The 15,063-nt window shown below is 38.5% G+C and overlaps 1 protein-coding gene across 3 annotated transcripts in view; it reads right to left on the bottom strand.

Moving 5' to 3' along the window:
• The window catches only part of epha6 (eph receptor A6), a 67,691-nt gene that overhangs the window by 2,615 nt on the left and 50,013 nt on the right, over positions 1–15,063 (bottom strand). For all 3 annotated transcript variants that reach the window (XM_061814999.1, XM_061814998.1, XM_061815001.1), the window contains exons 9-15: positions 4,187–4,311; positions 3,775–3,937; positions 3,076–3,181; positions 2,198–2,268; positions 1,032–1,157; positions 204–389; positions 49–110 (exon numbers count right to left, since the gene is read on the bottom strand). In XM_061814999.1, coding sequence (XP_061670983.1) covers positions 49–110; positions 204–389; positions 1,032–1,157; positions 2,198–2,268; positions 3,076–3,181; positions 3,775–3,937; positions 4,187–4,311 — 839 coding nt within the window. The remainder of the gene's footprint in view (positions 1–48; positions 111–203; positions 390–1,031; positions 1,158–2,197; positions 2,269–3,075; positions 3,182–3,774; positions 3,938–4,186; positions 4,312–15,063) is intronic.

Here is a 15,063-nt window from a genome sequence, read left to right as displayed (position 1 = left end):
ATACGGAAAGAAGTGCACACTATATATTTTGTGTCAATTTATTCAAACCCGAAGGAAAGAGTCAAGTGCTCCATTTGCCATGTACTCCACCACTATCATCACTGGCCTGCCTGAGGAAACACATGCGGTGTGAAGGTCAAAATAAAATAATATATAGACCTATCAAGACACCTACAAACAAAAATTGCACAGAAGCCTCTTACTTTTAGTGACCACTCCCTCCAGCCTGATGATGTTGGGGCTATCAAACTGTCCCATGATTGACGCTTCACGCAAAAAGTCTCGCCTCTGATGCTCCATGTAGCCACCTTTCAGGGTTTTTATTGCCACAGCAATGTCCAGCCTTCCAGGTATGCGCAAACGACCACTGCAGACCTCTCCAAACTCCCCTGTCGGGGCAGTTACTCCATGTGAATGTATGCAGTCATGCAGAGGATTTCCTGAGCTCGGGTTTAAACTCAAGATGTCACTAATGTGAGGCAGACACACCAAACACTCCCTCATAATATTGATAAAGTGCAACATTTTTTAAAGCGTGTAACTTAATAAATATTAATTTACATTTTTGTTGTTAATTTTAAAAATGTTACTGCCAGTTGATTTATTCATTTAAATTAGTCAAGAAAAATGTGAACTGCAAACTGTTCACAGCAGATGATGCTGCGTTTGCCGAAAAAGGAATCAATGAAATTGCTTTGCTCTGATCATGCTCATAATTAGTATTGATTCTCTTTGAGATATATCATAAAATGTAGGTGGTGAAATGTCAAAAAACATTGAAATGCTACTTTTCTTATAAGCCCCATTTGTTTCACCCCCTTTTTTTTTTTTTTGCAATCTTTGCAGGCCCGTTTGCAGTACTATACTGACATGTTTCACTTTTTTTTGCAAACTTTGCAGGCCATTTGTGCAATATGCCTTAGGCCAGATAAGGCTCATTTTCTCTGTACATTATACTGACAGTACTTGGTCAATGACTTTGTACCCCTAGTATGGGTGGACACCAGCATGTCTACATTATTTACATTCACCTGTGCCTATCACCCTGTCGATGCATATAGATGAGGGGTCTATCTCCTTAGCAAATTCCTCCACAGCCTGAGTGGGGTCTTCATACGTGTCCGGATCCACATATGTCTTTATGCCAGAGAATGGAACTGGTAAGAGAAGGAACACGAAGATTCATCTTCTATGTTGATTTAAAGCTCTGCCAGAAACGTTCGACGAAGCGAACCAGTGATTTATTTATTTTGTGAATATTTGCAATGTTAGTATTTGTTTTCTGCTATATTCAAGAATATCAAGCAGAGAAATGCTTCTAAGGAACACAAAAAATAACAATAGATGCTGGCAGGCTTGAGTGTCCGCAGAGGCTGTAGACACGCTGCCTTGTATCAAAACTTCATCTGGAGAACGCACAGACTTTACAGCAGCAGGCGTTCAAACTGAAAGGAATTTAGGGCTTCTTCTAAACGAGATTTCAGTTTATAGTTAACTTTGTGTCTCCAGGGTGACTACACTCTGTGCTATGACTGAGGGCTTTTTATCATTATTATTTTTCTAAACACATTATTGTTGAATCCTCTACCCTCACCCAACTAGATGACCAAATGGAAGCCCAATGGAAGAGTTAGAGTTACAAAGGCATCAAGCATCTGTCCATTTTCCAAGCTGCTTATCCTCACAAGGGTCACGGGACTGCTGAAGCCTAATTCAGCTAACTTCAGGCGAAAGGTAGAATACACCCTGAACCGGTCGCCAGTCAGTCGCAGGGCACATATTAACAACATCGCTGAGAGGAAATCGATCCCACGCTACCTGCACCGAAGACCAGCGTGTCGCACACAACACACTCCACAACACCATCAGTGACCTCCATCAAACATAACTAACTACAGGATTCAATTATTCCCTTTTATAAGCTCTTACAGCGTTGCATCATACAGGAAAGCATCTTTATTCACTTGACGTTTAAGCGGTAGACGTCGGAAGTGCAAAGGACAAAACTGACATTGTAGATTTAAACCTTCACTAGAACCAACTTTTATTCAGGAACACATTATTAACGCCATGGGAAGAATCAGATGGATTTAAACTTGAAAAGAAAAACTACACTGCTAAAACTGGAAAAAAAAACATAATTCAGAAACAAAATAATCCACATGTCTATAAAACAGTCAACAAAACCGATAATTACCGTGGCCACTACGGAAACGTGTCCTCCTCTTTTCCTGTGACTTCATCCTGGCTTTGATATAGCCCTGACACCTGTGAAGGTGAACACATTTAGTACTAAAGAACTTCATGTTAAATGCATGGTGAATCATTTCTGCCTCTTTCACTACAATCAAGCTGTCGAGTCAAATCAAGTCACATTTGTTCAATGTCATGCTTGTTTTTGGAATCTTTAGGAGAAGGCTTGATGAAAAGCCAAAACCAGGCTCCTGAAAGCTAAAATCATTCATACACTCTTTACTTTGAAGTTAGCTCAAAGAATGAATTACTTAATATGATCCTGGCATCGTTATAAAATTAAAAAAGCTCAGATATAAAACAGATTACTGGCAAGCAATTTTGATTCAATTAATATCCATTTAATTCCAAATTAAATCAATCGTAAGTGGAACAAGTTCGATATGTCTATTTTTAGAAGGAGATACATTTGAGAAGAGCGTCACCACAGATCACACCCCAATCAGCTAAAGTTGAACAAAATTATTGACTGTTTCTTGGTCATTTTTCATTGTTTACTACGAGCTGTTGCTGATGAAAAAACTCAGTGAACCAGAGGCTCACTAATAAGGAGAATCTGAGCTAACCAGAGGGAGTTAATGGAATGGATCAAATGGTTGGTTGGTGCATTACATGCTGAGTAATTAAGCAGAAAATTTGTTCAGTCATTTGGAAAATAACAGTGCCTGCTTGGTGGTAAAAGAGAGTCCATTAGGAGACTTGGAGTGGCTTGTAATGCATACAAGCATTTGAGCGAAGGTGTGTGTGTGTGTGTGTGCATGCGTGGGTGCGTGTGTGTGAGTGCGTGTTTGTGTGGTGGGTAAGTGGCCTGAACTGCCTCACCGTCCAGTTATGAGGAGGAAGAGGGTGAGGATGACCAACAGTGAGAAGCCACCAACGGACGCCGTGACAACAACCAACACTTGACCCTGATCAGCGACATCAGGATCTGAATAAAAAGAAGAAAAGGTTAAAATGATAAACCACAGTCAGAGACCGAGCAATCTAACCATTAAATCTATTGTTATTTTGTCTGTACAGTATCTAATCACATGATCAGTTTTTCCAGTATTTTGGTTACCAGTATTTAGGTTAAAACAGGCATTCGGAACTAATGCACTGTAGTTCTAGACCCATAAAAACAATGACCGCAATAATACATACTCTATAAGAAGATTAATACATTGCTGATCACATCAGTCAAAACTGTCTGTATTATTCTTGTACGCATTTTTTGTATCAGATTTTACTTCTATTACATACATAAAATTGTCACTAGTCACATTAAAATAGGTATGGAAATGTTCAGAGTGTATCCCAAAGGAAGTTTCACATCATTGGATCGTTCATCTTTAGAAGTAGGGGAGAATTATATAGCCATGAAAACTATTTCAGCAAAGTTGCCCAGCGTGAAGTGAGTATGTAGCTGATCATGATTCGTAAGAAATGGTTAGTGCTTGATGGACTGATGAATTTCACTCATCCAGACAAAAGGTCCATAAATTGTACTGTGTCTTAACGGCAAATGATTGGTGATCATACCTTCAGCTGCAGTCGAGAACTCAAAGTTTGAGCTGTATGCAGTGTAGCCAGCGGTTGTTCGTGCGCGCACATGGAAGATGTAGACAGTTGAGGGTCTGAGACCTGTTACCACCACACTAGGACTCTTAGTCCGTGTTGACGAGTAGCTCAGCTGCTCCTGTTCCTAAAAAAAAAAAGAGGAGATGAACCTATATCAAGGTTCCCAAGTAAATTTCAAATAATAATAATAATTACTAGTAGTAGTAGTATGTAGTATTGTAACAACAAGAACAGTAGACAACTGAAATTAAACAATCCAGAATGTGCCCAACAATTAATTGTGAATCTTCTTTGTTTGCCCCGAGGGCAGTTTATCAAATGTACATGTTCATACCACTGAATCTTTAAAGTAAGCAGTAGATTATTGAGTCACCTTCTCATAGTATTTGACTTCATAATCCACAATGTCTAATGGTGGATGTTCCTCTTCTGTCCAGGAGAGGGCAATGCTGTTATCGGAGGACCAGTCCTTCTTGATGACACCCACCAAGGCAGGACCTGAGGACACATGGGGTACCACCGAGATGACACAACTGCCAATGCTAACAGGTGAACTATGAACATATTTCGGTTATATTCTTTATGGTACGTTCTCATCACTCTCCATCCAGCACTTTAACAATCAAACTTCAATGAAGATATCGCATATGAATATTATGTATTGGAAATACACAATACTGGTGTATGAAAAACAGAAGTCCATATTGTCAATATTGACAAAATGATTCATCTAAAGAAAAGAGATCGACTGCAGTCTCCAAACGTCCTAAGAAGCCCACATCAGATATTATTCATTGATTGAAGTGGACTCTCAAGTGTTTCACAGAGGTGTCTTCAAAACATAATTTCTGATGCATCTTCAGACAACATGAGAAAGGCTTTCATAAATCAAAAACAAACACGCACACAAATACCTTGAAAACAGTGCCACTGGCACATACATAATGTAAAACCTCACTCAGTACCCGAAGAAAGCAATTGGGATGACTTGGTGGATTCACCCTATGTTAAATAAAGTATAATAAATGATCAGCATTAGGGATGTTACGGTTTGCTACTTAGAGTACACCGATTGCAACTGTCATTGACATTAACTTTTTGTGTAGATTTTCCTTGATGTAAGAGGTCAGATGACGCAAAAATATTTACCACCCATTGTTTAAAAAAACTCTTACTAAATAGAAGCAAACTAAAAAGCCCATGCGCAGTGTTTCCAATGTTACACACTCAAAAAGTATTTTGTTGATACAACCATATTTTCTATTCATAATGTTAACTTTATACCACATGCAAATGCATTTGAATATATCGCTCAAGCTTAGTATGATCAGCTTAATATAGATCATAACTTTTTTAAATTATGATCAACAATTTTAGGAAACAAAAGAAAAGAACCTTTTGTGGTCAGGTGATGATGTGTCCTTGTTTCTATAATTGCTAAGCAAGCTGTGCAGTTTATTACTTGAATACAAATTCTCCAAACTGTCATCATCATCTGCAGATGGAGATGACCGTCCTAGAAGTTGCAAAAGGCCAAAAGCCAGAAATCAGCACTTCAGAGAGGTGATGCATCACAGTAAGTCGCAGGCAGTGGGGTGCAGACGATACTTCACATCTTGTCATAAAACCAAGATTTTCTAGCAGCAACTCAACTCAACACTTCACAGTTCAGCAGCTCCACCACTGCAGCTATTTTTAAGCAAAATCGAGCAGGGAGACGGTGAGCACGCAATGTAGAAGTTTGATGCTGACTGCTGCAAAACTCATGCCCAAGGTGGGAAAATATGGAGAAATAAAGTATGTTCTCTTGTGGTTTGTCCAACATCTCGTTCTAGTACAAAAATTAGGACTACTCAGTATTAATGATCAAAAATAAAAAGCTTTCTTTCATTTAGAATCACCGAACTGATATGTACAACAGTCGGTTGAAACTCATTCATATCAAAATGGGTCATTTACAAAAATCAAGCTGTTTCCTTTAAGCATTTTACGGCCTGATTATACATTTGCCGACATCTGCTTTTCTTGGAAACACAGACCCCGTTCTAATGTGGTGGAAGGTTTGAACGGAGACATAAAGCATCCTAATTGAGTCGACTGCTACAGGTATTAATAGCTTGCACATCATCAAAACAAAATGAACCTTATGAACAAAAAAAAATGCAAAAACAAGGATAAACAATTATCTGGTTATATTGCCAACACAATTAAATGTTGCAAATCAAATTAAATGATGACAGTTCTTTCTTTCATTTTATTTTGTCTGTAGAGCATTTTCAAATGAAAATAAATGCACACTGTAATATGCATAATACGACAATATAATGCATTTACCGTCATGACATCTTTTCACATGACTGAGTTCAATCCCATACATATGTATATATAGTAGCTGCTGAAGCTGCAACACTAAATGATGTTCCTTTATTTTAGTCAGTTGCTAATTAGAACAGATTTCACTATTGTTGTATTTGATGCAGCACAAAATGTAGGTGATCATGTTTTCTTTGAAAACCGCAGCCTGCTGGAAGAAAACATGATGCAGAAGGTAGTACAGTAGTTGCATCCTGAGGGGACCCTACAACACCTGGCAGGAAAGAATTTTCTACATTGCTTTGCGAGAGATGCCCGCCCTTTTGCAATGTTGCTTAGGCTCTGAAAGGTCATATGGTGGCTGACAAAGGGTGAGCGGCGGACTGCAAACTTGGTGAAAAAACACAGAAACAGGCAACCTTTCACACCTATGGGAAATTTAGAATGAAACACACAAGCACATGGAGAATATGCATGCACACTTCCCACAGTATTTTAGCTTATCACTACATAGAGATTTTTCAGTCCATATTGTTTTTGAACAAAATACAAATTAGGCTATCAGTACATCAGTACATACATCAACTAAGAAGTGAGATGTGATTTGGAACACTCTCAGCAGGAACATCAGCCATCACAGTTACGCTAAAATAAGCAAGCGTAATGATTTTCAGCGCGACCGGATACCTAAAAACGCATAGATCACACCGCTTGGTGGAGGAGAATCCCTGCTGAAGTCGCCATTACTGCAGGGGATCTCTCATTGCAGAAAACTGTTATGGATGCAACACCATGCATGCATATCACCAGACTTTTAACTGTGATTTTTTTTTTTCTTTTTTTTTAGCTCTGAGGCGCTGAGGAGGTTCAGTTATAAAAACGGATTTCCATTAAACTTTATAGAGAACTGGGTTATGGGCCAAAATAATCCATTACATTGGGGTGAACCCTGATAACTGTAACAATGCTGGATTTTTATTCCTCACACATTTGTTAATATGACATTTGTCCTCACTTTCCCCTTCATTTCTCACTGCATTACTATAAAGGATGTGTTTTAAAATTCAGAATATATATGAAGAGGGCATCTTTGAAAATTTACAGTTAGGCATGCAAAATTTGGATGGTCTTCTGTGTACTACGATATTGCTGCCATAAGGGACAAATATGTTGAAAAAGAACTGTTTATATATAAAGCAAAGCAAAGCAAAGCAAGTTTATTTGTATAGCACATTTCATACATGAGGTAACTCAATGTGCTTTACATGATTAATGGCATTTGATAAAAAAGAGATAAAACATTTAAAATGGGATAAAAACAATAAAAATGATAAACAAAATATTTTTTTTAAAAAGACAATTAAAACCGCATACAGTGCAAGTAGTATGATCAAAAAGTGGATATATTCTAAAAAGCATGAGAAAAAAAAAGAGTTTTAAATCTGGATTTAAAAACATTCACACTTGGGGCTGACCTCACCTCTGTTGGCAACTTGTTCCATTTGTGTGCAGCATAATAGCTGCTTCACCATGTTTGCTTTGGACTCTGCACTCCACTATTTGACCTGAGTCAGTGGATCTCAGAGCTCTACTGGGTTTGTATTCCGTAAGCATTTCTTTCAGGTATTCAGGACCTAAATCATTTAGTGATTTATAGACCAGTAGCAAACCTTTAAAATCTATTCTAAAGCTGACTGGAAGCCAGTGCAAGGACTTTAGGATTGGAGTTATATGCTCTGACCGCTTTGTTTTGGTCAGAACGCGAGCTGCAGCATTCTGAATGAGCTGCAGCTGTTTAATACTCTTGTTTGGGAGTCCAGTCAGAAGACCATTACCGTAGTCAAGTCTACTTGAGATAAAAGCATGGATGAGCTTTTCCTTGTCTGCTTGACACATACGAAACTTCATTCTAGATATGTTCTTCAGACGGTAGAAGGCAGTTTTTATAATGGATTTGATATGATTGTTGAAAGTCAGGTCGGAATCAATCAGAACACGAAGGTTTTGGACTTGGTCTTTGGTTTTTAAAGATAGAGAGTCCAGGTGTTTAATAACAGCAAGTCTCTTTTCTTTATTGCCAAAAATAATTGTCTCAGTTTTGTTGTGATTTAGTTGAAGAAAATTTTGGCTCATCCTGTTATTTATCTGATTTAGACAGTGGCACAATACGTCAATTGAACTGTACTCATCTGGAAACACTGCTAAACATAACTGGGTGACATCTGCTTAGCTATGGTAGTCAAAATTAAAGTTTTGAAGAATTTGACACAAGGGTAGCAAATAAAGGGTGAACAGGAGAGGTCCAAGAACTGACCCTTGAGGGACCCCATAGGTCATTGCCATTTGCTGAGAGCGAGGACCTCCAATTGTCACAGAGTACCTCCTTTCCTCCAGGTAGGACCTAAACCATTTAAAGACCGTTCCATTTAGTCCTACAGAGATTTCCAACCTGTTTAGCAGTATATTGTGATCTACCATATCAAAAGCCACACTGAGATCCAACAAGACCAAAATTGACACCTTTTCTGAGTCAGTATTCAACCTTATATCACTTAGCACTTTGATAAGAGCAGATTCTGTGCTGTGAGGACTTCGGAAACGTGATTGAAATTTGTCAAAAACTCCATTTAAATTCAAGAAATTGCTGAGTTGATTAAAAATAACTTTCTCAAGAATCTTGGCTATGAACGGGAGATTTAAGATGGATCTATAGCTTGCTGACATGGAATTGTCTTTGTTGTTTTTTAGAAGAGGCTTAACAGCAGCTACTTTAAGAGCTTTGGGACACTCGCCAGACTGAAGTGAGCAATTGATTATTTGCTGCAAATCAGGTCAAACTGACTTCGGAGGCCCTGTAGCTCAGTGGTTAGAGCACTGGTTTGATAAACCAGGGGTTGTGGGTTCGTATCCCACTGGGGCCTCCACTCCCTGAGAAGGGTTGCGTCAGGAAGGGCATCCGGCGTAAAAATTGTGCCAAACATATGTGCGTTCATCTGAGATGACACGCTGTGGCGACCCCAAAAGGGACAAGCCGAAAGAAACTTTTAGGTCGAACTGACTTCACAATCATTTTGAAAAAGTCAGATGTAATAAAGCACAAGGTCCGCCATTGCAAAGCGCATATTTGTCAACATTAAAGCGATCACAGACAGAAAAGGGCAGCAGAATATTTGAAAGAACTGAAAAATAAAATTTAGTCAAGCGATGTAAACTGATTTAACGATAAATAAAATAGTAATCTTCCCACAGTACATACATATACATATTAGTTCCAGTATATGGAAAGGACAGGAGGTGGAAAGGGAAGAAGACGTGAAGGAAGGAGCTGGGAGAGCTGTGAAGATGTCCCATGGGGTTGGATCTCTGCAGCATCTGAGTATATAAATAGATGTTGGCCTTATTCCCAAAGGAAGGTAGTTGAAAACAGAAGCGGGGACACCAGAGAAAAGGAAGAAAGTAAAGAGTAAAAGCAAGAAAATCCCCCAAATAAGGACAACAGAAGAGAAGAAAAAGAAGACATCACCTCATTAGTTGAAACTGTCACATTTAACACGGCATTACATTGCACAAGTATGCCCTCGTTCCCAACTGGGTAAAGGATGTGTCTTGGGGGTTCTGAACACAAGTGGACAGCTGCAGCGGAGGCAACATATTCTTCTACTACACTACACTTCTAATACACTATCATGCCACATTTATAATATAAATATAATGTAACATGAGCTTTTGTATCTAATTACACTTATTTATTCTGATTCCCAGTGTATTTGAGGTGTGCAATTTTTAATGTCATCACAACTCTTGGCAAAGACTGACTAATTTTTATGCATCGTACTGAAGTTATCTCTTAACACATACATGAAGCTAGTGTTTTTTTCATCTTTGCTTCTGTGTGCCTCTTTGCAGTGCAGTGAAATCTGGGGGGTGAATATTGCTTGAATAACGCTTTGTTGAGCAATAACGCCAGTATATTTAGAGCAGAGTGCAGTTCACTGTTGAATGCGTTCAAGTGATTGTCCTGCACTCTCTCCCTGCACTGATGCATTGAGAAGTGCTAGCGTATCACCGAAAACCATCAACCTAATAAATAAAGAAATCAAAAAGAAACTTGAGAAACTTTCAACCAGGCTTGAATCACAAAGGGTCATTAAATGCAAATGGATACTTATTTTTTTCTTTCCTTGTTGCCTTCTCTCAGAGCATCCAGCTCATGTGGCTGGTTGAAAAAAATCTACAAAGCATATGTCCACATATTTAGTATGCTGACCACATGGAAAGCCACATCAGACACATCACCCCTCTCGAATCAGAAACACTTGTCAAACTGTCACTGATCTTTAAAAAAAAAAAATATATATATATATATATATATATAGATAGATAGATAGATAGATAGATAGATAGATAGATAGATAGATAGATAGATAGATAGATATAGATAGATAGATAGATAGATAGATAGATAGATAGATAGATAGATAGATAGAGATAGATAGATAGATAGATTCTGTTTCTTTTGGACTCTTTCCAAACATATCTAGTTTCACTTGACTGAACTCCAGTGAAGAGTACCAAAGTTACAGATTGTTGTCTGTTTCGGTGGTATTGCGCTTAAGGGGTAGCCCTGGACCAGGGGTCAGGAACCTATGGCTCGCGAGCCATACCTGTCTCTTTTGGTGGTTGCGCATGGCTCGCGGAGCCCTCATAACGATATAGTGTACATGTGATATCTGTCGTGCAGAGAAGGTTTGTCCTAGTGGGGTTGCCATAATTAGGTGTGGGAGGCAACGCAAATGACGTACAGACAGTTTGGCCTAGTGGGTTGCCATAGTTCTTGCGTGGTAGTCGATGTCCAGAGGAGCAGAAGGGTCTAACGCCGATCGTGTTGGAATAACTAATTATGGAAACGCTTTTGACAAAGGTCGCTCAAAGAAAAAAATATGAGTACCAAAGTTTTCAACAAGAATGGACAGCTTTTGTGGAGAGGGAGGGTTCTGCTGTGTGTTTAAAATCACAAATGGGGAGTATGCCAAAGCATTCGTACTTGACGTTGCCAATCAACATTTTGCCAACTTCGCATATAGACAAGATAATCAGACGAATAAAAGACATGCGTTTGTCGGCAAGAACTGTCCACCATCCTAACAGCATGATGGAAAATCTAATTGAATTAGGTTCACGATTAACAGATGGAAATCTCAACGCCTGCGTGAAGCCTAATGTGACGATGTATGAAACAGACTCCAAAGCCATCAGCAAAACCAGGCAGCACCAGAAGTCGCATTAATGGTAAGAAGTACTTTCGTCATCTTCGGTTTGCAACATCATAATGTTATTTAAAAGAATTCAGAGACTTTATTGTACTCTAAAAGTGTTGGTTCTACATAAATGTTCAAATATACCTGTATTTATTTTTTTTAAATATTGAATGGCTCTTTTGAAATTACTTTTTAAAATATTAGACATTTATGGATCTCTCACTTGAAAAGGTTCCCGACCCCTGCCCTAGACAATCAAGACAGGGAACGGAATGAGAGGAAAACAAATTTTGTCTGTCACATAATCATTTACGTGGTGTGTCAAAAAGGTTGCAGAACTGGTGTCACAAAAAAGATGTACTTCAAATGCAAACTATCCATTTTCCACTTTATTTTGGGTAAGACTATCAATCAGCAAAACTAAATTTGCCTTGTGGTCAGATCTAGGCATAAGAGAAATAGGTGTTTCAAATTATTTCTAACTAGTTTAGTTATTACTAATTTAGTTCTTGTAATGTAAGGTGTTAGAATGTTGAATGTATTCAAACATCCATGGCTCTATTTTTTGCAAACGGCAGAGTGTAAAAACTGGCATATTTAGATTTTTGTGCAAGCATGTTCGCATTTCCTAATTTGGCAGATGGGTCTACGACACGTTGTGCATATTATGGCAACAAGGGTGTGCTCATATGTGTAGTGGATGTCAGACGTAATCCAAATTAAAGGGAATGAGAGGAGCCGCATTGTTTGACAGGAGTGAAGTAGCTTGTGATCACGCCGCCAACAGCGCAGAGATCCCTCTTTTCGATTTACTAGGGTATGCTGGTCCACAAAATACCAACACCAGGTCTAACTCGCACTGTAAGTACAGCAATCACGAAAAGAGAGCCCAGTCTTAATTTTTCATAAGGCAAGGATATCTCATTCATGAGACTTGGGAACTGAAGGGTCACAGTTTGACAAACCCCCAAGCTCAGTTATCTGTTGACAATCCTCCCCTCCATCTCTGCATAATGTGTGCTCTTGTTTTCTATGTACTGTGCAACAATACTATGCAGAGCCGTAAAAACTGTATTTCCCCCTGAGGAAAAAAACAAATGCATGAATAACAGTCGAAAGTTGAATTTCCAAGTATCCAAAAATTGTACTATATATCTCATCACTATCTAAACTGAGATTTATTAGGATTTTTAATTTGTTACACATGCATTATTTATAGAGTTGCAGAAAATTAAAACAACTACCATACTAAAATTAAACCATAGCAACAGATCATCTCTACCCATGCAACTCAGTTTCCTCCCATCTTCCTATCACTACTCTCCTTTCATTGCTTCAAATCATAGTTATACAGGCTAGTCTATGCCAAGCATGAGAGGCCATTTATGCTGTTCGCTGACTTCCTTGTGCTCCATCTCACCTATAGATATGTCCTAACTCCCATGTCCCACCAAGGTTTGTCCCTCATGAAGATTTCTAAAGCCATCTTCTTTCATTCCAGTGTCAAGCTTCCTGGGAGAGAGCGTCCTTCACACTGGACTAGAAGCACTTAATTCATAAAATGACATGATCCACTTCATCCTGCTGTCAGATTTAAATGTCAATTATACTTAACTCTCTCTTCTCTCATTTTCTTATTCACTTCTCTTGGTTGAACTGAAAATCACTGCCATAACTCTCAATGTTGGAATGAAGCAATTTTCACTCAGTTTACAAGTTCATAATGACACCCAGTGAGTATACAGTAGTATGATGCCATATAAAATCAAGTCATAAAATACAGGTAGCCTATACAGTATATATGGTATGCTAATGAGGAAAGCAGGTGGGCTGCTGTCTACACATGCAAAACAGTAAGTAGGTGGTGAGCACAAAAGGTGTCAATATCTGAATGCGTGTGCATGTGTGTGTGTGTGTGTGTGTGTGTGTGTGGGTGTGCGTGTGTGTGTTCACACTATGTCAATTGAGTAGAGGCAGTTTGACAAGTTAATCCTTTCCCTGCCCCCTAATGGGAACATCTCCCCGGGCCGCTTCTCCTCTCCAGAGATTATTTTGCATCCCAACTTCCACCTGTCAGTCTTGTGGCCTCAGGATGGTTTTTGACACGCATACCTGACATCGGGTTTCTATATGACAACAACCCAAAAGCAGAACATTTCAGTTTGGTAAAATGCAAACTTGGAAATATTTTGCTTCATCTTAAAAGGGCATATTCCTGACTCAAGGTATATTCATAAAGATTATAAAAATATACAGTAACAATTTCTGAGATGGTTATTTGTAAAAACACGCTTAGGAGTGACAGGGAATTTTTGATGAATCACTCTACAATTTTTGTTGAGGTGTTATCATTTCAGATTTTGTTTTTGTTGCAAAGAGCATCAGTCACAAAAAAGAGAGTAATTCTCAATTACAGTCGTTATTGAAATGATATGATGAAACCCACTCACTCTGTTATTATTCTGAACATTTTTTGGGCCATGTTTCATGCTCTCTGAGTTCATTTTAATTTGGTTCCAAAACATCTTCTGGTTAGCACTTCAGTGATGTGGGTTTAATACAGTTAATAATACAGTTTTCTTGCACACTGAAAACGTTCAACCCAAATGAATTGAAGATTCAAAATTTTCCATAGGTGTGTACAGTATGTTGGTGTGAATAGTTCTTTTGTCTGTAGGTGTCCTTTGAATGACTAACAATGAGTGTACACCTCCTCATGCCCAAAGTTAGGTATACAATGGAAACTATTGTCTATCTTGGTCCCTGTTAATTACTAACTAAGCGGTATACTGAGCATTCTGTCATCTTACTCTATAACCACCAATAGCAGGAATAACATTCGATGGCAATCTTTGGTTCTGCAATGGTTTCATTCCAGTGGCGCCTGTCACTCCAAGTAAGACGAAGATAGACAACAATTAACTTTGATTTGAAGACAAATAAAGTATAATAGAAATTATACCGGCTCTGCTTTTCGGCACAATCAACTGAAGGTATAAGCACATGTATCCCATATACTGTGTATGGAACATTCATAATTTATTCATCAGCTCTCCAGATTTTCCTCAGCTTATGCTGATCCATCAATAATTCAATCTATATTTGTCTCCACAGAATCGAGTTCAAATTACCTATGAACTTTGCATTCCTAATTCAAGGCCAAGACAAAGCACCGTTGAGGATTGCACATTGCAGATGACCTCAGACCAGCAGGGATCTGCAAATTAAGACAAACTTCAACATCACAGTGGTCGAGGCAAGCTCCAAAATGGGCTTCACCTTTTGACATTATCAGCACAAAAAAAGACGCCAAGAGTCTGGTAACTAAAACGTAAAGCTCAAGAGACCAAATATGGCTTCAAAACAAATACTGTAAGTTACCGTCTGCCAGCACTAATGGCATTCATACTGTATGTCACGCCAAAGATATTAACATAAATATTTATAATCATGATTTCTCTGCTAACTAAAATGATGACCCAATTTTCCAGGCACATTTGTATTGGACCCCACGTGGAATATTTTGCAAGCAGTTGAGCTTGGGTGTGCATTAAGCATTTTTGGCAGCGATATGATGGATATTTGCAAAAGATAATATCCTGGTAATTTTGTGCAAGCATACCAACTTTTAAATATATTTTTGTTAGACTCAAACGATAAAGTGTGCCACTTTTTTTTG

Source organism: Syngnathoides biaculeatus, chromosome 3, assembly GCF_019802595.1.
Source record: "Syngnathoides biaculeatus isolate LvHL_M chromosome 3, ASM1980259v1, whole genome shotgun sequence".
Taxonomy (NCBI): Eukaryota; Metazoa; Chordata; class Actinopteri; order Syngnathiformes; family Syngnathidae; genus Syngnathoides; species Syngnathoides biaculeatus.
Note: the sequence above shows the minus strand (reverse complement) of the source record. Positions and strands in the feature narration are given on the sequence as shown.